General features: G+C 35.9%; 2 protein-coding genes across 4 annotated transcripts in view; both read right to left on the bottom strand.

Annotated features, from left to right (window-relative positions):
• cnksr3 (cnksr family member 3) overlaps nucleotides 1-24,304 on the bottom strand; it is a 39,807-nt gene extending 15,503 nt beyond the window's left edge. For 2 of the 3 annotated variants that reach the window (XM_051875544.1, XM_051875543.1), the window contains exons 1-4: nucleotides 24,097-24,304; nucleotides 11,538-11,701; nucleotides 2,410-2,612; nucleotides 1,102-1,189 (exon numbers count right to left, since the gene is read on the bottom strand). In XM_051875544.1, coding sequence (XP_051731504.1) covers nucleotides 1,102-1,189; nucleotides 2,410-2,612; nucleotides 11,538-11,701; nucleotides 24,097-24,148 — 507 coding nt within the window. In that variant the 5' untranslated portion in view covers nucleotides 24,149-24,304. Of the gene's footprint in view, nucleotides 1-1,101; nucleotides 1,190-2,409; nucleotides 2,613-3,935; nucleotides 4,050-11,537; nucleotides 11,702-24,096 lie in introns of those variants that run through there. The other variant, XM_051875545.1, reaches the window with a different exon arrangement.
• Nucleotides 24,305-24,441: 137 nt separating this feature from the next.
• Nucleotides 24,442-27,192, bottom strand: si:ch73-111k22.3 (pleckstrin homology-like domain-containing protein). Its single transcript, XM_051875553.1, has 2 exons — nucleotides 26,625-27,192; nucleotides 24,442-25,948 (listed from the first exon to the last, which is right to left on the bottom strand). The coding sequence occupies exons 1-2, from the start codon at nucleotides 26,793-26,795 to the stop codon at nucleotides 25,733-25,735; spliced, it is 387 nt and encodes a 128-aa protein (XP_051731513.1). The 5' UTR covers nucleotides 26,796-27,192; the 3' UTR covers nucleotides 24,442-25,732.
• Between the last annotated feature and the right edge of the window lie 31 nt (nucleotides 27,193-27,223).

Genomic DNA, 27,223 nt, shown 5'->3' with positions numbered 1-27,223 from the left:
TGTTAAAATGTGAAATGTGCATTCAATTTAATAATATTTTACACAATATTTACTAAAAAATCACTAAAGAATTTGAAAAAAAAAGAAATTCTGGACTCGATAAAGACTGAATAATTAAATTATAAAAATAATTATAAAATAAAACGTTTCTCAAACAACAGAAATTATAATTTGCAACATTAATAATGTTTTTAATTGTATTTTTGACTGGTTTAATGCAAACTTGTTGAATTAAAGGGGTCATATAATGGCACTTTTACAAAATGTAAAATAAGTCTCTGATGTCCCCAGAGTGTGTGTGTGAAGTTTTAGCTCAAAATACCCCACAGATAATTTTTTGTGAGCAAAAACGCTCCGTTTTTGTGTGTGTCCCTTTGAATGCAGCTCCGATTACCTCACGCAGACTCTGTTCAGAAACTGTTCAGCCTTTTATGTTCAAACCGGACTCTGACAATGATGGAGAGACTCAAGAAGAAGTGACAACATGTAGAATGCAACAGGACGTTTCTGAATGGTTAGTTGATGAATTTATGTAGCTGATGTGGAGTTAACTATCTTAAAGTCATTGATTAGCATATTCTGTCATGATAATCTATAAATCGCTCGTGTGGGAGCTGTTGTAAGATACCTACAGAGTCAGAGAATACATGCTGCATGAAGATAGAACAGGTATAGTTTAGTTTAATTACAGTTATAACTTGTCATGTTGTCATCTTGCTTTTATGACATGCTATGTTACCAACTGTATTGCAATAACATGGCCTCACCCATTTGTTGTGTGTTCTCGGGGCAGGGTTTATGTAAATTTTAGGGTTAGTGATGTCAATAACCCTGGAAGAAGCTCATTGTAGTGCCTACCAGCCATTTGTTGTAGTCCTTAAAAAGCGATTTCTTTAAAAGAAAATATCTCCCTTTGCATTCAACTTTGAGCGTCGTAACTTTACAGATGTTGTTTATGCTCAAACAGCAACATTACACACTAACTAAAGTTAAAAAAGTGAAATCATAAACAACCACCCCTTTAGAGTATGTGACCATTAATAGAGCACTGAATGCTTGCAGAGTTTTGAGGAGATGAACGATCATTAACACATAACAAACCTTCTGGACAGTTGTGGTCAATTCCAGACAGAGCTGAATGATCTTGTTCTTCGTTGAGGCGAAATCACTGATTCCTGTGAGGGGAGTCCTGCAGACAAAGAGAACATAAGTGTAACTCATCCAAATGCTCATGAGGTGTTCAAATGTTTGTGAAATCTGGTATGTGTTGGTTCAAGCCCAAACATGTAGTATATATGTACATGTGTGTCTGTATGCCAGCAGTCTCTATGACATCACGAAGAAAAGATTTAAGGTGTTTTGACTGAGCACAAAACCAAAACAATAGTTGGTGAGACAGCTGCCAGTAAAAATGTGATTCTTAAGTTAATTTGCAGTTACAGGATTTAAAAACCCTGTCAATGACACCTGTACTACAATTCATATCTAGTAAGAAAATACTGTAGCGAGCAAAAAAAATGTTGTTCTGAATGTTTTAAAATGCTTTCTAAAACATACATTTTGGTTGTGAGTTCACTGAAAATGTTCAGTTAACGGTATTTAAAGGTTAGCGTAACATTCTTGAAAACTGTATTTGTCAACCTATTCATTTGTTGTTATTACTTAAAAAAATCTAATTCAAGACATTTGAAAATGTTGGACAAAGGTTTTCTCTTAACACTGTGAGAACTTTGAATGCTAATAACACCATGTTTTGTTGTATTAACATATTTGTAATATTATTATAGTAGTAGCAGTTTCTCCTAGTGTTTACAGAGCCTTTACATAATGTTAGCATAATGTTAATGTTCTCTTAACATTGTGAAAATGTTTATTGATTATGAATAACAGCATTAAACGAATAGTTCACCCAAAAATGAAAATTCTGTCATCATTTCCTCACCCTCAAGTTCTTCTAAACCTGTATGAATTTCTTTCTACTGCTGAACACAAAAGATATTTTGAAGAATATGGTTAACCAAACAGTTGATGGACCCCATTGACTTCCATAGTATGGGAAAAAAATACTAAGGAAGTCAATGGGGTCCATCAACAGTTTGGTTACCAACATTCTTCAAAATATCTTTTTTTGTGTTCAAAAGAAGAAAGAAATTCATACAGGTTTGGAACAACTTGAGGCTGAGTAAAATATGAAAAATTTTCATTTTTGGGTGAACTATTCCTTTAAGATTTTAATTTAAGAACATTTGTTCCTAACATTTACACATTCTTTGCATAACAGTAGCCAAAACTGTTGGGATGTTAGAAACGTTAGCACAACATACCTGAAAACCTCGACGTCATTTGTCAACTCTGCTAGCATCTCTAAAAGCAAATGTGTATGTGCATGCGTGTGTAAATCTCACATACCTGTCAAGCCAGGCCAGCATGCCCTTGGCAGCCCCTATCAGCTCCACCACAGCGGTGAGGAACACATTAGGTGGTTTGTTTGGACTTCCTCCATCATAAGATGGATTTTTCCTGCGCTCTGATGCACAGTTGTGCAAGTTATTGGATGCTGCTCGCATCTGACCTAACAGAGTCTTCAAGTTATCAGTCTCCACACCACAGTTCTGCAAAAAAAAAAAAAAAAAAGTCTTACATTAGTCTTCTAAGATCAAACTACATTTTTACACTCTCTAAAGGAGTACTTATTACTGAAATAAAATACTTTAAAAGAATATACTTAAGCGCAAACTGAATGCAATGTTTTTAGACACAGCATGTCAATTGCAATCACTATAAGCTATAATAATAGTCATGCTAAAAGTACCACTAATAAATGCCTAGCTTATCAACTGCTAAAGCAGTTTCCATTTGTTTATCTTCTACTTTAGTGATATGAAATGTGAAGTATCTGGTATTTGTAATGCCATGTGACAGTGGCTACAGCGCATGGGTCATTCTCACAACCTTTCCAGCTAAAAATCCCATCACATTCCAGTACACCAGTCAGAGCCGACACATGAACATGGTCACTGCCTGACTTCAAAAGAATTCCAGAAAGCCCTCTCTGCCCTAGACCCAGCCAGACACTGACCGACAGACTGTTTGCATGCACTTGTCTGCCAAAAAGTGCAGAGACTTTGGCCTGGTCTAAGACAACAACACAAAATACAGGTGTTTGAGAGATATATTAACCTGCACTGAGTTCAGGAATCTTCCTCTGGAATCTTCCCCTGTTGTTTTTGTATTATGATGAAGCTTTAGCTATGATGAGTTCATGATGTCAGAATTCTTAAAGCAATAATAAAGGGTAATCCGTCCTCCAGATATTAATTTCATGCTGCCTTCTTCAAAGATGAGGAGAAATAACTGTGCTAGAAATTAACTGTACGATCAGAATCTCCCCTGGACCAAAGACTCTAGGATGTGTTTAATGTTGAACGAGTTCAATGCAAATAACACAAAGTAGTTTTGACATTACCGAATCTGGCAATTTTAATGTATTTGGACCATATCTGTTATGCATGCTGCTGTTGCAGAGCAAGTATGGACTTGCTACTGCCATTACACACACAGACACGCTGCCACTGTGAGCATGTAAGATATGCTGCTGCTGCATGAATATACATACATAAATCCCGTAGCAGATCTAGACAGGTGGAGCTGGGGGAGGTGGAAGGTTTCAGAGGACTAGCCTACAGCAAACACTGAACCTGATAATTTAAATGTTTTTTTTTTATTTTTATTATTTAAATGTGGTAATGATGTGATTGCCTGCAGAATGCATGTAAAAGACCTATTTAGAGTTTCATGATTGAACTAGATATTTCAACCAAGCTAGCATTCCAACTCATCCAGTGGCGTTTGGCATCAGTGGCATTAGATTTAGTATCTTGGTGTGGCAGTACTGCATGTGTGCAAACATGAATGAGATTTTGAGAGAAAATTACCAAATTTTCATTTTGGGGAGAACTATTCCTTCAAAGTTCATGGGGGGTGTTATCATCAAGACAGATGTGGGGCATGACTCTGCCCGGAGGCAGAATGTCTGCCATCTGCAGTTACTAAAACCATAAATACAGACACTGAAATACCTGAGAGAAATAAATTAGAAGGACAGACAAAGTAGGAGCTAAAAGAATTGATTATAAGACATTAAACATATAAAACATTCTAAAGCCCCCCCCACCTCCCAGTTTATTTTCACATTCCAAGTCAAAAATGTAGGAACCTGTAATTATGAGGCCAACTGTCTTGTCATTTCTTAGTGAATGAGCCAACCATTGAATAAATAATTTTGTAATTATGAGAACTATATAGTCACATTGCGAGAAATAGTCACCTTTGTGAGATGTAAAGTTACATTGTGAGAAATACAGTGAATCACAATTATGAGAAATAAAGTTGAAATTGTGAGATACAAAATTAGTAATTGTAACAAAGTCACAGCAGTGACAAAGTCCCAATTGCTACACATATAGTTGAAACTGTGAGATATTAAAAAAAAATTAAATAAATAAAAAAAATCGCAATTGTGAGTCGCAGTTGTGACATATAAAGTTGCAATTGTTACATATAGTTGAAATTGTGATACATTAAAGGGGACCTATTATGCAAAATTCACTTTTGCCACAGGCCCCGCCCACGAATGTTGACAGACACTGCCGTTTTAACATAGAACCGCCCTGAGCGTGTTCACAGCGAGCTGTACAGTCCGCCATTACTGCACTGACAAGAATGTCTCCCAAACCTTTTAGGTGTTCTGTAGCTGGATGGATTAATCCACATAGCTCTCTCCATTTGCTCCCTAAATCTGAGCCACTGAAGATGAGGTGGATTCATTTTGTTTTCGAAGAAAATGCTCCCTCAATTCTACCGAAATTCGTTTATGTCTGCGCGAACCATTTCACACCGGACTGCTTTGAGAACAAATGTCAATACAAAGGGACAATACAAAACATACAGTCTCCAGAGTGATACTGGATATGGCAGTAATGAAGGTGAGAGCACTTTATTACAGTTCATCGGAGTTGATTTACGAATATAAAGTTGACCAGTTTATTAAGCACCACCCGAAAAGGCATAAGGTCTTTATATATTTGTTTACTGTTAGTTGTAACTAGTGTTTCTGTGTACTTCACTGTGTATCTTGATGATAATGCAAGAGAGAGAGAGAGAGAGTTTATGGATAATATTTTAATGCACACTTGCACTGTGTTTTAAGCTCTTACAGTGATTTTCTAGAGTGAAAACAGACGCTTCATATTTTGTGTGATATATAATAAATGTTATAAATCTCATAGGTTAACTGGCTTGTACTAATATAGTGGATAAAAACAAGAAGACAATATAAGTTATAACCGTAATTAAACTAAACTATACCTGTTCTATCTCCATGCAGCATATATTCGCAGTTTCTGACATTATAGTGCGTCCTGACTCCTGACTGAATCCTGACAGGGGAGAACAGCTCTTGAAGCTCCGCCCTCTTTTGGCTGAGCGCAGCAGCTCATTTGCATTTAAAGGGCACACACTGAAACCCCAAAAAGTGGCAATTTTAACATGCTATAAAAAATGATCTGTGGGGTATTTTGAGCTAAAACTTCACATACACACTCTGGGGACATCAGAGACTTATTTTATATCTTGTAAAAGGGGGCATAATAGGTCCCCTTTAAAATTCACAATTGTGACATATAAAGTCACAATTTTTACATAAAGTTGGAACTGTAATATATAAAAAGTCATAATTGTGACAGTTAAAGTTGTGACAAAGTCGCAATTGTTACATATAGTTGAAATTGTGAGATATAAAAAGTCGCAATTGTGAGTCGCAGTTGTGACATATAAAGTCGTAATTGTTACATATAGTTGAAATTGTGATATATAAGATGTCGCAATTGTGACAGTCACAGTTGTGACATATAAAATCCCAATTGTTACATATAGTTGAAATTGTGATGTATAAAACGTCGTAATTGTGACAAAGTCGCAGTTGTGACAGAGTCAGAATTATTGATAGATGAAATTTTGATAAAAAGTAGCAATTGTGATATATAGTTGAAATTGTGATATATAAAAAGTCGCAATTTTGACAATCTCAATTGTGGTTGTTATTTTTCTCTTTGTTGATGTTATGAATTGTTCAGACTCTTCTATCAATAGACATGCAATGGATTCCAGATAAAATAGTGTCCATGGATTGCATATATTTTTGTGTCTTGCTTCCATTCAGAAACATCCCTGTCTGTGCAGGAGCCACATCAGAAGTATGTCCTAAAGGAAACATGACCGTGATACTGATTAAACATATTTATATATCATGGTATTTACAGTTTATGTGACTCCAAGATAAGCATAATTCCATATCCAAAGAACCATGGTACTTTACTGAAGTGGAACCGAGCCAGAGAGAGTTGTGGAGTTTAGCACGTCCTTAATGCTCATGAAAACTATTTTTAAAAATAACCAGAGACCCAACAGATACAGAGCACTAAGATGAGGCTGAGTCAGTCCGCTCAGCGGAAACTACTGGAACAATGGCGTGACATATTTTCCTGCACTAGCTTACTGTGTGTTTGTCTGTATGAGTTTGTGTTAGAGAGAGCTGGGCGGGGGGCTCTCTGACAGGTGGGTGGGTCACATCTGTTTCCTGCTCTCCAGGAGATATCTTCCAGAACATTCTACCCAGGAGTGCTATAGCTGACCTCTCACAAAGTCAACACCGCAATGTCTATTCCAGCCTTCATGCTACAGTTCCTCTGTGGTTCTCTGCTCACTCACTGCTTAGAACAGATGACACTTAAATATAAACGGAAAACGACTGAGGTAAATCTTTTCTCAACAACATCCTTGTGAACAGCCACCTGGTCTAACAGGTAGAGTGTCAACATCCAACATCAAACCACAAAGCTTCCTTTTACTCTTTGCTGCAGGCATATTCTTACAAAAAAAAAACACACCTTTTGTGCAATTATGGACGGATGTAAAGGATTAGTTCACCCACTGTTGATCATTTGCTCACCCTCGTATGGTTCTAAACATATGTGACCCGTGCTGGCAAAATGAGTCGCAATGAACAAATTGAAAATTAATGATTGTTATTTTCACATTATTCTCTATTAAAAAACCTTCAAAACGATGTATGATTTGTTGGAATCCTACAAAAAATGAATGAGCTACACCTGTTTGAAGTCGATAGAGTCAGCAAAGTTAATTTTGAGTAAAAATCAAGTTATAGTTTTCTGAAGGTTCCAAAACAAAATCACCTAGCAACCCTACCTTAAAATCCCTGGTAATAACACCAAATTTGTCACAAACCAAGTCAGTTAAATCCAACAGTTAACCAAACGTTCACTTAAGACAATGTCAAGATAATGTTTGCGTGAATACTCGCCAAGACAGTTTTTTTTTTTTTTTTTTAAATAGGCTACTGTAATTCTGTGTATGTGTATATCGGGATCGTGGCATCTTTGTGCGTGTGCTTCGGATCTGTCAGTCAGCGCGAGTAAGATTGTTTTTTTTTACATCAGCATGAGTTTGAAAATCACATTTCATTGGTTCAGACTCATGCCACTGAGAATTCGCTATAAATATTTACAAAGTTGGAATGCTGCATTTAACAACAATACTAAACTTGTGCTGAGGGGAAGAGCCAGTCGTGGAGAACTGACCAGACAAAATTGGCATTTTTGATGGACAAAGGAAAGGTACTCCTCTCAGAAAATGTACAAATAAAGATACTTTTAGATGTTTAATTGCTATTTGGAGCATTGGGATCGCTAGACGAGGGCTTAATGAATTTTTGTGAAAACCTCAATTTCGACCAAAAATGCCATTTTTCACTTGTTTTGCCTGTAGCTCGAATTTAGCCCTTGAGCATTCCGACTCATTTTGCCAGCACGGGTCACGTATGATGAACAAACTCCAAAAAACCCAAATAATGATGCACCAATATTGTCTTGATATGATCTTGTTTAGTTCATAATCTTGTTCTGTTTAGTTTCTAGTCATGGTTCCCATTCATTCATTAGTTGTCATGGTTCCTGATTAGTTCACACCTGTTCCCTGTTCCATTGATTATCTTTCCTTGTGTATTTAAGCCCTGGGGGTTCATTTACATGGCAATGATGTACTAAAGAAAAAGCGTTTCCTTTTTCTTTCTTTTTTTTGTGTACAGATGACAACATTGTCAAAACGATCCCTGTTCACACGGATCCGCGGAAACGTCTGTATTATTTATGCCAGGCCAGTAGTTGGTGATGTCACTTTGTAAAGAAACACTACGTGCTTATATACTGAATGCGTAATACGCATGCACGTGATATCACCGTTTTCACAAATTAGCATTTTTGTAGTTTACACTGAGATGATAATCGTTTTCAAAAACTTTTTTTTTTGCGTTTTAAGGCCCCCAAAACGCTGTTGTCATGTAAATTAATGGCCAAAATGCATAAAAAGATTTAATTTAAAACGGTGTTGTGTAAACAGCCCCTCAGTTTTCCTCAGTTCAATGTCTTGTGTTAATGTTTATGGTGGTTGTGTTTTCTCTTCTGTATTTATTTATTAAACTCTCATTAGAGTATTAGTAGACTGTTATGTTAGGGTTAGGTGTTAGGGTAAGTAGAAATGACTTGTAGTTGAATAGTTACTTATAGTCGGTAAAATGTCTGTTGTGGGACCTTCAAAATAAAATGTTAGCAGATATTAAGCAGAGAGTCTACTAATACTCTAATGAGAGTTAGTTGACATGTAGTTGCAAAGTTACTTATAGTCAGTAGAATGTCTAAAATGGAATATTGAAATAAAATGGCCTGTATGACTTGCATCTCTTTCCTCTGTGGAGCACAAAAAGACATGATAGTCAAAATTTTTAGTTGTATGGTGTACTATATTGGTTATTTACCAAATTTAATAGATTTTTAGTTGAAATTAGATTTTTTTAGGCTACATTTTATTTAATTGTGCCTCACTTCATGAGGATGAGTAAATAATTTTTGGGTGAACTTTCCCTTTAAGACACATTTGATGAAGTTACATATAAGCTTCCTTATTGAAAGCACCATTTGAATGCACAAACAAATTGCACAGAAAAATGGAGATAGAACAGAAAGTGTCTCATCGGTGTCTCTTCATGGTGCAGTCTCCTATTATAAAGTCCTGTGTCAGTCTCCTATCCTGAAAGAGTGGTCTCTGAATGGACACAGTGGAAACTGTTTGTTCCAACTGACCCTCCCTATTCATATCCACCACAATGTTGGGACAGAGCGGCAGCTAGCACCGGTTCTGTGATAAGAATCAGCACTGCCTACAACTTTGGGTTTGCTAACACACAAAAACACATCCTCAGTTTAATATAGGCAGAATGTTCCTCTAGTCCACCATGAGTTTTTAAGGTGCACTTTCTGGTCATTAATACTGTCTGAGAGGGGGGAAAAAGAGAGTGGAGGAAGTCAAGAAGAAATTTTGGGAAGGAAGCGAGACAGAACAGCTGATCGGAATGCCTGGGAAATCTCTGCTTTCCTGTTCATGGCCGTCTCCACCTATAACACAGCTCATGCTGGGGAGAAAGTTCTCTTTTAATGTTAGAGGAGGCCATTTGTATCAGAATGTTAAGCTACTTGTGTCCAAACAGTTCTTTATTGTCAACAGCTTTATGTGGCCTGATTAACAGTAAAATAATACGGTCATTTTAGAGGTATATCGGCTCTTCAGAGAAAATGATGTGCTTGGCTATGGCCGCTTTAGCAATGCTTGGAATAGCACACTACAATACTACTCTTGCTATTTCTGTAGAAATGTTACCTGTATCGCTGGCTACAACCATAGCTCAACCACTTTAGTCCAATTCACAAACAAATGACGAGCCACAAAATAAAAAAATATTAAAACATGTAACTGCAACTTTTTTTCTCGCAATTGACCCTTCGCAAAGACCCGCCCCCCTTAGTTACTGTTGCTTTGTCCGACAAGCCATGGCGCTGTCACGCCACACAGAGTGAAAAATACATCGCGGAGCAAAGAGGACACTGACAACACGTCGACAGACAAGACAGAGCAGGTTACTTATGATATTAAACAAAGTCAAAGTCGGACAAAATGGCGGATTCGGCGTTATGATTGGTTAGATCGCTTGTCAATCAAACTCCCGGCGAAGGGTCAAATCAGACTTTTTTTTTTTTACTCAGAATTCTGCATGTATATGCAGTCAGATCAGTTGTGTAAAACTTCTGGGGGAAAAATAGAATTTTAAAATGTAAACTACTTACAATTCGGAGAAAAAAAAGTCAGAATCACGAGATAATCACAAAGTTGCAATTACCTTTTTTATTTTTATTCCGAGGCAGAAATGTACAGAAGACCGCCCCCCCCCCCTCCCCCCCCCCCAAAAAATATTGTGGCCACAAATTAACAAATCGTTCCCACGACTTATTAATACGTCAGTGTGTTTTACTAATTCGTACCCTCATTTTAAGTAAATCGTGCACACTATATAATAACTTATCGCCTCGTTTTAGTAATTTGTGGCCATGTTGTAATAATACGTTACCTTGTTTTAGTAAAGTCAAAATGAGGGAACAAATTAGTTTAGCTTGGCCATGATTTACTAAAATGAGGGAATTAATTAATAAGTCATGGGAACGAATTTTTAATTCGTGGCCACAATTTACTAAAACGAGAGAACAAATTCTTAAATCGTGGCCACAATATATATTTTTTGTTTGCATGTCATGTGCGTGAACTTCTATAAAACTGACATATTAATGGTTTGACACTGTTGTGCAGTACATATGCATTTTATTTATGGATAGCATATGTATAGATTTGTCAAAATTTGCAGTATACTACAGAATTTTTCATTTCCAATATGATGAAAATGACAAATGACTTTTCATTTCCAATGTGATGAATTAATCTAATGATTCGAAAGAAAAGATTTATAAAGCTTCGAAGCTTCATTTCAGCTTAAAATTGCCCATTACTAGATATTGTTGAATAAAGTCGTTATTTTGTTTTTTTGGTGCACAAAAAGTATTCTCGTTGCTTCATAACATTAAGGTCGAACCACTGTAGTCACATGAACTGTTTTAAATATGTCTTTAGTACCTTTCTGGGCATTAGAAAGTACTATCTTGCTGTCAATGGAGGCCTCACTAAGCCATCGGATTTTATCGAAAAAAATCGTAATTTGTGTTCTGAAGATGAACAACGGTCTTACGGGTGTGGAACGACATGATGGTGAGTAATTAATGACAGAATTTTAATTTTTGGGTGAACTAACACTTGAAGTAATATCAGCTTTTTTGACTTAATTTAAACATTTGATTGGTTCTGCCAAGACATTTTTACACAACATTACATTAAAAAATAAAAAAAATAGTCAATAACTATTCTTTCAAAATAATAAATAAAACAGAAGCATTTATATATGCTTATATCTGTATACATTGCCTATATGTATAAGATCTCTCTGAGAAATCTAATAGGATATGTGGCAGTAAAAGGGCATCTGATTGGACGGGAGTGAGCTGTTGGGCAGATAAAGTACTGACCAATGCACAGAGGAGATCCACAGCCTCCAGAATCAGCTCCTGATGGCCGACGCGGGTCACCGCCAGCTCCTCCAGATCCTGATGCGAAATCTTCAGAAGCTGCTCTCCATCTATCTTCTCTCTCTCAAAGTTAGCAACATACTGCTGGAGACTGTCGTCCAGCCCTGAAGAGAGACAGAAAGTCAGAATGAGGGAGACAGAACACAAAGAAACTCTTTCAGGGAGTGAGTGTGGATCCACATGTGTTTTGACACCACAAGTGTCAGTGCAAACATTGAGACACTAAGTCAATATAAGACATTTGCACTAGCCTGAAGATTCCCGCTCCTTAGTGTTTCTCATGTACAAGTGCCAGTTACCTGATCTGAGAACAGAGTGTTGTAATATAGTAAGACCTATGAGATCACACCACTGTCCTGTAGCTGGACTCCATGTGTGTGAGAAAATGCAGCCATGCTGGTATTACTTCCACAAACGCACAACACACACAATCAGCACATGAGTTGTGTCTGACAGACGGCACAGCAACATATGTAAGGGTTGGCATGAATGAGTGAATATCACAAACCTGTCAAAACCAAGTCTGGGCCATATTTCACCTAAAAGTTATATAATAAAATTCTACGTACATAAAAAATATAAGAACATTTTATAAAATAAGACAAATATAATAATTAAAGCTGCTGTCTGTAACTTTTTTTTTTTGTTGGTTAAAAATTATCCAAAGTCAATTTTTGAGCAAGTACATAACCAGCCAGTGTTCAAAACTATCTCCTTACCTTAGCCCGATTCACAACGGTAAGCTTGTAATAATGTTTTTACGTCACGTCTGTAATGTCATTACGTCACGTCTGTAAACAGAAAGAAGGAGTCCCAGCTAGTAGGCTATATTTATAGGATTATTTATAGCATTTTCTCACAGCAACTGGAATAATTAAACTTATAATTTTGATGGCGGAGTGTAATCCAGAAAGATCCAAATGACAGTCATCAGTGACAACTGGAGATTCACCGTAGTCTAAAGCAAAAGACTTCGGACTGCAGAGTGGCTACAGAAATTGAAATCTACAGGTAACGCTAATACACACTAAATACACATAGTCACGCAATGCTGATGTTGTTAGCATTAACCATTTGAGAACAAAGTATAACAATAATAATCATTTGCATGGTTTGGCGTGATTCGAGCTAAGCGATAGTTAGATTTAATCACCATTGGCAGCACGATTTATGCTTTTTTTTCTCCGTTGGTCAGAACAAAAGTGGCAGATTTGTTACTTACTCCTTCAGATGACATTTTCAAGTGAAAATTCTTATTTTGGTCATAGAATCTGTGATTCTGAAGTACAGTATCCACACCGATGTGGTGGTGAGTGACTGACAGCAAACATTAGATTCATCTGTGCTGAGGAGCCGTGCCAATGCACAACCCACGTAAAAATGATAATTTCCGCAAATAACTGCAATTGCAGGTTTCAAACAGAGATGGCGACAAAGAGGCAAAACTTACGGACTGCAGCTTTAAATATATACATAAACACATAAATAAAATTATTATTTCATTATTTTAATGACAGTTAACTACATTTCCTCCCTAAATTCACACTAATAACTGTAACCCCAAAAATAAGATTTAAATTGTAAAGTATTCATCATTGTGTATGTTGTTTTGCCTGTATGCTGATTTTAATGAAGTATAGGCCTAAATTGTATTGAAGTCATTAGAATCATCGCTGAAAATAATGAGAATAAGAAAATCCAAAAGCAAAATATACAAAGTAATTTAAAAAAAAATGCAATTAATCATGCCCAATGACCTGTGCGAAAATTGCATAAAGAATATTCTTACCAACTGAGCAATTCATACTTGAAATATCACCTTCATGTTTAATTTAATTGTGACTTCATTAATTACATGTTTAATTCATGTAATTAATCTGATTAAAGTTTGATTGACAGCTCTAGTCACAATGCATAATGATCCTGAGAAATTATCATGTAAAAAAAGATTTTTCAAAGTTGTAAATAAAGATTATTGAAATACGTTTTACAAGAAAATACTATTTCAGTCTTTTTATACTTCACGTTTAATTCAGTGTATTACTTGCCATTTCTTTGTAGTTATTTGTTTTATAGCAATTTCTGAGTGAAAATTGTTTCAAACTAAATCCTGCACCATTTTTTTCAACATAGGCTTCATTTTCTTTATGCATTTTATGAATATTTTCTAGATATTCTTTTTTTTTTTTATCTAGGATAGAAATGACCTGGACATGTTTTGGTAAGATTCACCCTTGTTTGACTCATTTGAATGCATTTCACTGGAAGGCTGAAGACTTACAGTACTGTGCAAACCAAGTCTGAAAAGACACAGTTAAAGCTTTTTAGCTGAAACTCTTGTCTGAAGCAGGGGAGGTGAGCTCTTCTGTCCACTGTTTGCCTGACTGCAGTATGAAAAAGTGGCTCTTTGTGGGGGGTAGACGGCCCTTTTTAAATCAAAGAGAAAGTGAGAAAAGGAGGCAAAGAGGGGTCAAAGGGCAAAGTTAGGGACTCCTGAATACCCTCCACCCTCAACGCCCCTACTGAGAGACAACAGCTGCATTTTCTGAGCTCAAAAAGAGAGACACAGTGTCAATGGAACCGGCACAGAAAAGCTGCCACATACGAGAAAGTGTCAGCAATAATGGTCCACCAATGTAGTGAGAGCAAACTAACTTCAGCTTTTGTTATCTCTAATTCTCAGGGTATTTCTGTGTTAAATAATCTGGCAAATCTAAAGGGATGCAGGCATGTGCCGTTCAGTGTGATTGACATGCACATTTGGTGATGAAGTGTCTGTAAACTGGTGAAATGATGAAGTGAAAAAGCAGGTTATGTTTCTGACAGAGATAAAATCTCCAAATAAGAATCAGAATCATTTTGAAAGAAGTCTCCTATGCTCACCAAGGCTGCATTTATTTGATCAAAAATACAGTAAAACAGTAACATTTTGAAAATTTTCACAATTTAAAATAACTGTTTTCTATTTGAATATATTTTAAACTGTAATTTATTCCTGTAATGGCAAAGCTGAATTTTCAGCAGCAATTACTCCACTCTTCAGTGTCACAGGCTCCATCTATTTTCTATTTCCAGCTCCTCCAATCATAGGGGTTTGACAGTCTCATGGTTTATAAGAGAAAGTTGAAGAAAACAGAAGATAAAAGCGGATGTCTTTGGGTGGAGATCTGTTTACATGAGCACATGCTCTGCATGCCTTCAAATCAAGCATTAAAAGAATGGCTCACCCAAAAAAGATAATTCAGATCCAAAAAAATGACCAGAAAACCTCATAAATGTAACCCATTTGACGCATCTCATGATTCATTCCAAGTCTTCTGAAGCCACAATAGCTTAGTGTGAGGAATTCAAGCTGTTATTCACTGAAAATCTTCTCCTCTGCCACAGCATGTCATATCAATCTAAATAAGAATGATAAAATAATGACTGTCAGGTGAACTGTCTTTTAAAGACAAACTAATAAGTGGAAGCTACCATCAAAAGATTTCTCTTAAAAGCTGACCAAAATAAAAATCCTCAAGAGGGTTCCATGTGACAACAACTTCTAATCTTGTTTAGAACACTTCCTCAGATATAAACCCTTACCCGGGAGAGTATTTAGCTGAGATAATATTGCTCCCAGTACAGTAGTCATGCTGTAGCAGTTAGGAAATTTGGCTAGAAAAGTTGACTATTAATGCCTGAGGTCTTTCACACTGTGCTGCTACATGGTGGGAAAGAGCAATGACTTTAGATACAAAAAGACAGTGCACTCATATTGCCTTCTGAATAAAACAGCCAATCACTGATTGGTAAAGTCTTTGCATCACCGCAGCTGCCGTAAGAAGCTCCGATTGCTATAGAAAAAGTCAGTGTTCTGAGATGCGCGCTTATAACTGCATATGCGCATTGGCGGATCTAGCCTGAAAAATGTGCTTTTTAATGCTATTTGGGCATAAGAAACAACATTTATGAGACAGTTGTTGTAAGATTTCATTGGTGATTTCAAATATGAAATTTAATCGTAAGCTTGGTGAACAGCTTTGGAGAATTTGATGTTTCCCTATTGAAAGAGATGGGAGCTGTACTTGCATGACTGAAATAGCTGCCCGAGAGGTGTTTCAATTACTTGCCTTAAAGGAATAGTTCACCCAAAAATGAAAATTATCCAATAATTTACTCACCCTCAACCCATTCTAGGTGTATATGACTTTCTTCTTTTAGCTGAACACAATCATCCTGGTTCTTCCCAGCTTTGTAATGGCACTGAATAGTGCCCAAGTTTTTGAAGCTCCAAAAAGCTCATCCATCCATCATAAAAGTAATCTCCAGTGGGTTAATACAGGCCTTCTGAAGCAAAGCGATGGGTTTTTGTAAGAAAAATATCCATATTTACAACTTTATAAACTATAATCACAGTCGAGTTCCGGCGGAAAGGGTGACCTCTGACCTGAAATATGATGTATGGTGTATGACGTAGATGTAGCTTAAGCTTAGGTGAGAACTGACTAACGCAGAAGCGCAGAGCAAAACAAAACACTGGTCACAAATTAGAAGTCTAAAACGAGAAGTTTTAGAGAAAAATGCCAAACCACATGAACATCGTATTTCCTAAGGCATACATCGGGTGAATTAAATATGGAGATTTTTTTTTTTTTTGAGCTTCAAAAACTTGGGCACTATTCAATGCCATTACAAAGCTGTAAAGAACCAGGATATTATTTAATATAACTCCAATTGTGTTTAGCTGAAAGAGAATAGTCATTTACACCTAGGATGGCTTGAGGGTGAGTAAAATATGGGATCATTTTTATTTTTGGGTGAACTATTCCTTTGGACTTTGGGAAACTTTGGGACTTTACTTTGGGAAACAGGCACTGCAAACCCCCCCAATCATATCCACTGACCCCACTCACATCCAAATGACTAACAAGCTTGAATGTGCCAAGGCTTGAAGAGCCGAGGAACCTGAGTTTTATTTACAAATGAGAGAGTAGAGTGCCTCTCTTTCCTCCATGGCCTGTCTTTCCCTCCCCATCCCCTGTCCCGGTGGAGTCTCTCATTGACAGAGCTGGCCTGGTTCCCTGAGAGACCAGCGCTGAGAAAGTCAGCTTGTGTACAAAAGGCAGTAGCAGTGTATATTTCCAAAGCTTTCCTACTGAGCCTTTGGAGACCTGAAGAATGTTTATTGTTCTCCGTGTGCGACTGAAACTCTTCCAAGATTCCGAAACGGTCCTGAGCGTTACGCTTCCATATCTAGACCTGCATGAATCATACGCCATTCCATTTTTTGCCCTTTAGTAGAAGTCTAAGAAGGGAAATATGCAAACAAAATATTTTCACCTAAAACAAAGCATGCATCACACTGAGGACTTTGCTAGAATGATGTCACAGTCTGTCTGCCCTCCTGCCTGGTCAAAGTGGATCCACAAATATCTTAATTTCAAAAGCGAATAAATTTATTTGTACCGCAACCACATAAAACCAGCTTTATCTTGCACTTTAAACTTTCATTGCATAACCATTCAAATGCCTCCCTGGTTGAAAATCCAAGCTATATTTACATTAGGCAGCACAACAAAGAAATAGTATTACAATACTCCAAGTCCAGCTGCACTTTTCTTTGTAGTCCAGAAACACACTCTACGCAAGTCTGCTAATTCAGACATGAATGCTACTACCAACGTAATGGAAGTGTGTAGCATTGTTCTATACTTACAAGTTTTACAAACCTCACTTCTCAGTGGGTCGATAGATTTACCTTCAAATGTATGTGACATTAAACCAGAGTGTTATTATTCACATGACTCCCACCCCACAGATGATTTCAGAAAAATCATGATCACGACAAACAGTAATGTTCTCTCTCACAACCCAGCTAACAGGGTACGTTCTCAGAACTTTGGGTTAACGTTCTAGCAAGGTTTTCTCAAAGTTCTGAACAAATATTCTTCAGTAGCTTTAATAGAACATTCGATCAAAGTTATATAGTTATATGTTCTCAAAAGGTTAGCACAAAACATAACATTATTTAGCACACCGCTAGTTGTTTAGCTTCATAGCTTAGCCTATAACCTATGCAAATTTTCAGTTATATTTTTATAGTTTCTATATAAATTATACATGTTTGTTTGATCAGGCATGTGGTCTTAGACAGACTCGACTCAACAGGTGGACCGAATTGTTGCTTAGCTCACTGTCTTGCAAAGCTAAAACTGACTGCACATAGTTGCAAAAAGTATCCTTTGGAATGATGAAGAGCCATCACTGATAAACTTCAAGTTTTTGTTTTTTGACAAAAGTCAGTCATGCTTTTTAGCACAAAACTGTTCACTATCTATTTCACTGTTCACTGTACAGTCTATTTTGCTTGGCTGGCCTTGTTATTTACTAGCGTATACATTGTTTAGCTAGCCTTCACTACAGTCAGCTCATTACTGTGGACACGTGCTTAGTTGTCTGAGCTGTGAATAAGTGAAGTTTGGCACACATTCCACAGCTTGGGGGGTCAATAGAGGGAATGTTTGCTCCGCCCCTCCTCACCCACTAAAAACAAGTGTGCACATGGAAAGCAAGAGTGGATGAAAGAAACATTTGGTGCATTTAGTGTCCCTTTCAATGGTGACGTGACATCAGTCTTTTCCATCGGCAGGAGATGAGGGACAACAAAGGCAGTATTTGGGGGTGGGGGAGAGAGAAAAGGATGGAAAAGAGAATTTCCTCCATCCAGACCTTCCAGAACTCAACAAAGCGTCCACATAGTCGTGCAGTTCCTGAAGCTCTGCTTGTGTATTCTGGGGTAATTCCAGCAGTGACATAACAGCTTCCTGTTTAAGAGAGTTTGAGCTCATTGAAACTCAATTATCCTGATAGTACCTGAATAGGACTGTTGAATTGGAATACTCTATTTTTGTAAAGCTTTAGAGGGGTCGTGTAATGAAAAACATGATTTGTTTCACATGCGAAATGGTTTGCCAATTATAACAGAAGATATTTATATACATACAAATCTTAAAGGTGCAGTAACACATTCTAAAATTATGATGCAAGACTGCATAACTAATATTATAAGAGGACATTTCGGGGGAAATATGAAGTGTAGGATATGGCCCCTTTAAGCCCCAATTAATTAACTGGTGCTAATCCATAAACAAGTGAAAACCAGTGTCAGGTTATGAGAGCAGAGCACATCAATGAGAATACAGCAGCTTGCTAATAAGTCATCTTAAGTAAGTCATCACCTGCTCTAAGCAGCTGCAAGTCAAGCCGAGGCATTTCTCTCAGCCGTTACATGTGCCAATGGAATTAAATAAGCTACATGAACTTGAAATGAACTGGGATGGACAGACAGAACGATAGAGACAGAAAACAGATAGATAGACAGTCAGACAGACAGATTAAGACAGTCAAACAGGTAGATAGAAACATAGACAGACAGACAGACAGACGGAGACAGGCATATTGTTCTACTTACTTTTTTATGTTTGTATATGTACATGTGATTCACTGTATGTTGATATGTTGATGTTAGAAAAAAATTAGAAATGCTTTGCCAATACATTGTATTGTCATGCCAATAAAGTACACTTTGAATTGAATTGAATTGACAGACAGTGAGATAGAGACAGACAGATAGACCGATAGACAGACAGACAGATACATAGACAGACAGACCACTAGAGACAGTCAAACAGACAGACTGACCGATAGACAGATAAATAAATATAGACAGTCAGAAAGACAGTGACAGACAGACAGATAGATAGATAGAAAGATAGACAGATACAGACAGACAGACAGACCAATATATAGATAGTAAGGCAGTCAGATAGACAGACCAATAGATAGAGACAGACAGACAGACAGACTTGGGATTTGTCTGCCAGGACAACTGTCACCTATATCTCCTCTTTATTGGTGTGGGGGCGGAGCTAAAGTATGTTTGCGTCTGTGTGTGTATGAGTCAGAGTCAATGTTGCTAACAAAGACGAAACTGCCGTCTCCGCCTGATACACAAACAGTCCAACCGCAGTCACGCAACTCACTCATGTGTGACAATAATTTGTGGACAAGTCCCAAAAAAACCTACATCACAACGATGATACTGTGATGATGTCAGAAAGGTGTGGCCAGGATGTACAAATGAGATTTAATCACTAAAAGGAAAAACATGTCCTTTGTATTGAGTGAAGTATGTCAGTCTGGTGAAAAATGCAGGCGTGTTACTGCACGATTCCCGCCGATAGCAGATCATTTCATCAACAGCTTCAGGCATATTTTCAGTCAAATGTATTTCTCCACCTGATTCATTTGAATTGCACTGAATATACTTGATGGGTTATACATATGCAATATGTGTTAGAGTATGTGAAAGCAGCGCTTCTTGTACTGAGGGGACTCACAAACATATTTGTATTGCTTAGTCCAAATGTCATTGAAACTGTGGTCACGTTTTGCTAATTATCCACTAATTATCTGCACGTTTTGCTAATTATCTGCAGATTGCTTCGAAAGCAAACAATTTTTATAGCTAATAAAATACATAACACGATGCAGTAATCAGAGATCTGCCGACCTGGTGACAAGGTGCTGGTGTGTAAACAGTTGGTGTAGCGTGACCTCATAAGGACATGTAAACAGACAGTAACGGTTAATGCTGGTAGTTTTTATCAGTACCTCCAGGATTCAAATGTAAACACAAGGTCATGCTTGAGTCCTGGATCTGTGACATTTACTGATTCACTGGGAAACCAAATATATTAACTATTCTAGGATCAGCTACCTAACTATTTTGTTTATATATATTTCTATTTTAAATAAATGCTGTTCTTTTCCACTTTCTATTAATCAAAGAATCCTGAATGTATAAAAAAAAGTATCACAGTTTCCACAGAAATATTAAGCAGAAAAACTGTGAATAAGAAATGTTATTTGAGCAGCAAATCAGCATATTAGAATGATTTCTGAAGGATCATGTGACACTGAAGACTGGAGTAATGATGCTGAAAATGCAGCTTTGCATCACAGGAATATTACATTTTAAAATATATTGAAATAGAAAACATTTATTTTAAATTTAAATAATATTTCACAACAATACTGGTTTTACTGTATTTTCGATCAAATAAATGTGGCCATGGTGAGAATAAACAACATTAAACTATTTTACCAACCTTAAACTTTTGAACAGTATTTTAATTATATATTAATCATTAATATTTAATAATGTTTATTAATTCATCAAATTACTTGCAATTGCTGCTTATTAAAATTTGCTGAGAAAAGCCACCAAATGAAGATTCAATTGCATTATTGTGGCAGTTGAGTAAAGCACTAAATATATAAAAAGTGGCTTTAAAAGTGATATTTTGTTTGTTTTATTTTCATATTATTGAACATAAGCACTGGCCAACAGTAAACAACAGTCAATTTACAATTGAGTGAGTCAGTCAGTCAGGCAGTCTCACAGGACGGTTTTTCATAAGCCTCATTTAGTAGCCGATTGTTATCCATGATGGTTGTGTAATTTCTAGGGTTCACTTAAACTAAAATGACTAATAAAATAAGAAGGCAGCGGTAGAAGAGTATAGATTTCAATTCGTTTTCTATGGAAATAAACCTTTATCTATTAAATGAACCTTAATTTTGCAAAATGTTTACTCGAAATTCACTTAAAAATATGAAGTGTTTGTTGTCCATTAACAACGATATCAAAGTAACCTTTCGGTCAAGGCAAGAGTGCAACAGTCAATTTCTAGAAGTAAAAACTCCATTCATTTTCTCCATAAGTAAATTGATTTTTAACAATTACTTATAAACCTTTAAAGACAGCCATGCTGTGAGCTACAAGGTTGTTAATCAATGATATTTGCTTTTGTTGAACCCATCATAATCATGTTGAACAGCAGAATTCATGGTGAAAAAACTACATTACATGATAGTAATTGAGTCGGTTTCCCTACGCTCTCAAAATTCTTAAATATTTCTAAATATATATGCATATTTTAACAATAAGCTTAAAATATAGTTTTTTTTTTTATTACATATATATCAACATTTTAAAAACATAGTTTTATATTTCTTCATAGTTTTTAATTAGATTATGCTGCTATATTGTAGTTCTTTCCATCACATTAAGTACACACATTAAGTGTATTTTTGTCCGATTTTCAAAAACTGTTTTGCTTCAAACCAAAATGTGTAGTGTTTTGATTCACCTCGTAGCTGGTTGGCTTGGTTTGTAGCTTATAACGCTTTAACAAAGACTTTTTAAAAATTCAAATTGGAAAAATTAAAGGAAAAATTACTTCCGGAACCAGTCGTCCAATCATTCTGTTTGTTCTCTCTACGTAACCTATTTATTCCTGACTTCGAATCGGATCAGTTCATTGTAGTGCACCATGGGATTTCACTAGCCCTCCACCTTCCCCAGCACCACCTGCCTAGATCTGCTTGGGGGGTTCTCCATATGTTTCCTTGCTGAAGCCTGAATTCAATTCACTGTTTTCATGTGCATTTTTTGATGTATCCTCACTCATCCAGCAGCAGCAGTGTAGCAGATCTAGTCCACCAAGTCCAATATGTCATTCCATGCTTATTAATAAATGCTGAAATTAAAAATTACATTTATTCTAAGAGTTGTCATGATTAAAGTATAAATGTATAGACTTATATGTCTGTTTTCATCCAGTAAGTTTAATGATGGCAGCTGATCCTAGATCAGTACACTTCCTTTAAGACATAGGCTACTTAGAGACCCGAGTATATCACATCTGTTGACTTCTGCATTGTCTGAGGCAGCTTTTATTGTCATAAACTGGCGTCAGGAGAGCTACGCTAGTCCTTTATTAGCACCAAAGGCCAACTTTTACCCAGAGTCTGAACAGCAGGTTTAGGACCTTTAAGGTGGCTCAGTTTATAATTAGATGCATCTGCTGAAAAGTTCTCTCTATTTAGAATGGTGAATGGCTTGGACCAAAACCATCTCAGAAGTCTTTCACATCACATAGCCAGACATTTCTGGTTAGCAGAGAATTATAGGTATTTCATATTGTGGTGGACCTTGACGCTTTACTCAAGGTTTCTGCTAAGTGAAAGTTTCTTATGCTTTTTACGTTGTTTCAAGCAGTTGGACCAAGATGGAGAGCATGTATGGAAATGGAAACAATTCTGCAAGACTTCTAGAATTAAATGAAGATATAGTATTTGGTCTAACACAGACACATGGCATTCAAAACATCTGATGCATTAATCTCATTAGCCTTTTCAAATTATGAACTTCATATCCGCTATAACTTTAACAACAACTAACAATGAATGAGATGGAAATGGAAAGCAGTCAGAATGGGAAAATAATACCCAAACAGTTCTTAATAAAATTACCCATAATGATGTATAACATCTTTTACTATTGAAATAAGTGCTAAGCAAGAAAACAACATTCACATTCAAACGACCAACCACAACATATCCATCCTACACAAAGTAATTTGCTTATGCAAATAAACTAAAGGGAGTGAAAATTTCCATTGCTGCAATTTATCACTTTTTTGATTAATTGATTAGAAAGTTAGGCCTACTAGTAGCCTATGTTTATTCACCAAAACTAACAACAGTTAGTTTAAAAATACCAACTGATATTGTAATATTTGCAGTAGATAATTAATGTAAGGGATTGTGTAATGACACTGTAAAACATTTTCAGCTGGTTAAACTTAGAAATGAAAGTTCACCTGCTGCCTTGAAAATGTGAGTTAGCTCAACTAAACATAAGTTAACTCAACTTGAAGATAATCTTTGTTTCAACTCACAAATAGCATTGCATTATTTTAAGTTTAAATTTTAGCTTAAAGTAATGCGTTGTCTTGACTATTTTTGAGTTGAAACAAAGCTTACTTTCAAGTTGAGTTAACTCACATTTTAAGGCAGCAGGTGAACTTACATTTCTAAGTTTAACCAGCTGAAAATGTTTTACAGTGTAATATAGGACTCAAAACAATTATTATTAATAACTATTAAACACTATTACTTCAAATTATTGTATCACAAAACTGTAAACAACACTTTAAAATAATAAATAGGCTATGCAATAAATGAAACAATAAATATGTATCAATATGATCTCTCCATGTTATATATTTGTTTTCAGATATGAATGGTTTAGCAGAAGTTTAGTAGACTTTTCAAGTTTCAAGTCAGAGTTTCGATCATGCTTTGGGAGGAATAAATAAACATTTGAGTTTCTATGTTTGGTTAGAGATGTAGATGTTACCTTCAAACATTTACCATGGTAATCATCGTTTCTGACAGAAGTTACTATTGTTTTACAATAAAACTAATATTTAAATATATATAATTTTAATATTTAATATAAATATAAATATTAAATATATCTATTTTCTCAAAACTGTTAATAAGACAACTCGTATTGTTGAGTTACTATCGTAAGTTAATTCATTAAAGGAACTGTGTATTATATTAAAGGGGTTTAAATTTGAGAACCAAGTCATTCAGTTCCTACCTCTGATCCAATCCACAACCTGAGTCGGTGTCCACTTTGTTATCGGCTCCATTCTTCTGTTCAGATATTCAGAAAGTTTCGGCCAAGTTCTCAAACTCACTAAAGTGAAATAAAGTTTCCCACGCTACACTTGAGCGTCCTTTCTCATGTCTAACAACTGAACACTGATGATCAGATCAGAGGAACAGCACTGAAGCTCTACCCACAGACCGAAACTAAACACTCTCTCTCTCTCTCTCTCTCTCTCTCTCTCTCTCTCTCTCTGAGAGAGAGAGCGGGCGGATCGTGTTACACACACAGGTCAAATTTATATCTCTGCTAAATCGTCTGTATGGAGCAGTGAGGGTCAAACACATGACTCGACATTTCATGTGAGGAAACTTTATTCCCAAACATCTGAGGTCAATTTAGAAGCCTGTTATTTCTCAAAACACGACATATGGCACTTAGGTTCGGTAAGATGTTTTCTCTTGTGCTCATCAAGGCTGCATTTATTTGATCAAAAATACATTGAAAACAGTAATGTGAAAAAAATACAGTGAAAACCGTAATAAATATTATTACAAAAAAAGTGTTCTATTTTAATAAAGCGTATATTAAAATGTATTTTATTCCTGTAATCAAAGATGAACTGTCAGCATCATTAGCTACTCCAGTCTTCAGTGTCACATGATCCTTCAGAAATAATTCCAATACGATGATTTAAAACATTATTATTGTTATTATTATTATTATTATCAACATCAATGTTTTGCATATATAAAACGCTTACAATAAATTCTAAAAACACAATACATAAAATATAAATAAATATATATTATATATATATATATATATTATATAAATATATATTATAAAATATAAAAATAAATAAAAAAAATCTTTTAAAATGTATTTTTATTTATATAAAATATTATATTATATTAAAATGTATATATAAAAAAATTATATTGCCTCAACAGCACTTGTGAATGTCATTTATTTTCTAATACGCACCGCCCTCTACTGGCCAATATTTAAAAGTACAAATGGAAAACCTGCCTCTGATCAATCACCACCTCATCTTTCTATTTTTTCCGATGCATTTTTTGTTTCATAACAATATCAAAAATTATTTTACAGTACATTTATTACGGTAGGCCTATTCAAATTTTGCTACAGATCTAATGTAAGTTCTCATTCTGCCTATATGCAACTGCATGCAATAAAAGCAGGTTTTTATACTTTATTTAGTTTTAGTTATTTTAGTAGCTAGCTACTTCAACTTTAAACGAAAAGGAGAAATGTTGAAATAAAATACGTTTAAGTTTCTTTTATATTTTATTTCAGTTAATGTTTATTTTATTTCAAGTACTAAAGATGTTTTTTATGGTTTTAGTTTTAGTTAATAACTCTGACTCAACATGAACATTTGACAGTTCAGCTGTATGTATTTATGGTAATCGCTGAAAACTAGCAATGTGCTTTATTAAAACACATGCGGTAGCATATAAAGCATATTCAATTTGGCTTTTGGTCATTTTCAAAAACAAAATGAAGAAACAAACTACTGAAGAAAAAAATCTCAAAAATATCTTATCATATAAAACATGTTTCACTTGTTTAAAAATAAAGAGTGTGTGTCCTTCACATCGGTCTATTGCACAACACATGCATTGGAGCAGTGCTGTTCTGAACTCAGCTGTGCCTCACATATGGCAGTCATACACGCCCACTGCTCTTCTGCACTGTTGGCCCGCAGCATGAAGGTCCGTTTGCTGTCCTTAGTTGTGATTGTCCAGCCAAATGTCCCATCATCACCCTCCAGCAACTCCACCTTTGCTCCAACCAGATTAATGGCCTTTTCTGCTGACTAGGCAAAGATTACACAGTAGCAGTTAAAAATATTGATCGTTTCAATCACTTTCACAACTTTTTTTTTATTTTTATTTTCGAGCTGATGAACGATAAAAACATTGACAACCATTCAGAATCTATCCTGCTTTAATCCACCCTTTAGCTCGTGCATAACAGCAGACATAACGTCAGCGCGCGTTTACAATAAAGAGAACGATATCATCCGCTGGTGTGGACGCTAATATAGTTGATTATCGTTATAGTATAGTTATAGTTACCGTCCGTGTTTAGTTTTTTTGTCTACTAAAAATTCTTGGAAAGATATTATTTTTTGCAGTGTTTCGTCAGCAGAACAATCCAAAAACACATTAAATAACAGTAACCCACTGAAGAGATGTCGCTTTCATTCCCGTAAAAAAAAAAAGATGGCGCTGTGAATAAGGTCTATCTTAAAGAGCAGGCGTTGCTATGGTAACATGACAACAACATGGCAAGCAGAAACTCAATCCGTCGTGACATTTACTTATTAATTATTTAACGTGATAAAACAGCATCTAGACCGCATTCACACCGCTCTCGCAGGTGTGCTGAAGTTAATGCTGATAAGCTGATCACTGTTATAAGTTTCTTAAGAGCCCGACAGAACTGCGAGTACTAGGCTTAATGAGCAAACCGGCATCATTCACTCTTACCTTTTCATTAAAACCATAGATAAGCTGCCCATCTCTGATATGACACCACACCAATTTCCATCGCCTGGTGTAGTGCGTTTTCTTAAATAACCATCCTTCTTTCCACTCGTCTTTTTCTTCTGGGTGGTTTTCACCAGTTGTGCCGTTAGAGGTCGCCGATTCTAAAGCCATTACTCTAAGACGCTCTTATTCACGCGCATGCGCAAGACAGAATAAAAGTCTTTTATTTTTGGTTAATAGAAGAAAGATGGAGCATATAAAAAAAATATAAATAATTAAACGTATAAATAATGTCAACAAATATGCTGATTTAATTAAATGGTAAAACTATACAATATTAAGCTAAATGTCGTTTTTAAATGTAATAAAATATATACGTAATGATTCGACAAATTTTGTTTGTTTTACAGGGTTCTCACAGTCATGCGAAATCTGGAAATTTTGATTTCATGCTAATGTCTCCTCGCTCTGCAATATTTAATGAAGCAATGTTTAATCATGTTACTCCTCGTGAGTTTAATCTCCATTTAATATCTATTAAAATTCTTCTTAGAAATTATCAACGACTGGAAAGGTAATGGGAAAAATCATGGAAACGT

Source organism: Ctenopharyngodon idella, chromosome 20 (genome assembly GCF_019924925.1).
Source record: "Ctenopharyngodon idella isolate HZGC_01 chromosome 20, HZGC01, whole genome shotgun sequence".
Taxonomy (NCBI): domain Eukaryota; kingdom Metazoa; phylum Chordata; class Actinopteri; order Cypriniformes; family Xenocyprididae; genus Ctenopharyngodon; species Ctenopharyngodon idella.
Note: the sequence above shows the minus strand (reverse complement) of the source record. Positions and strands in the feature narration are given on the sequence as shown.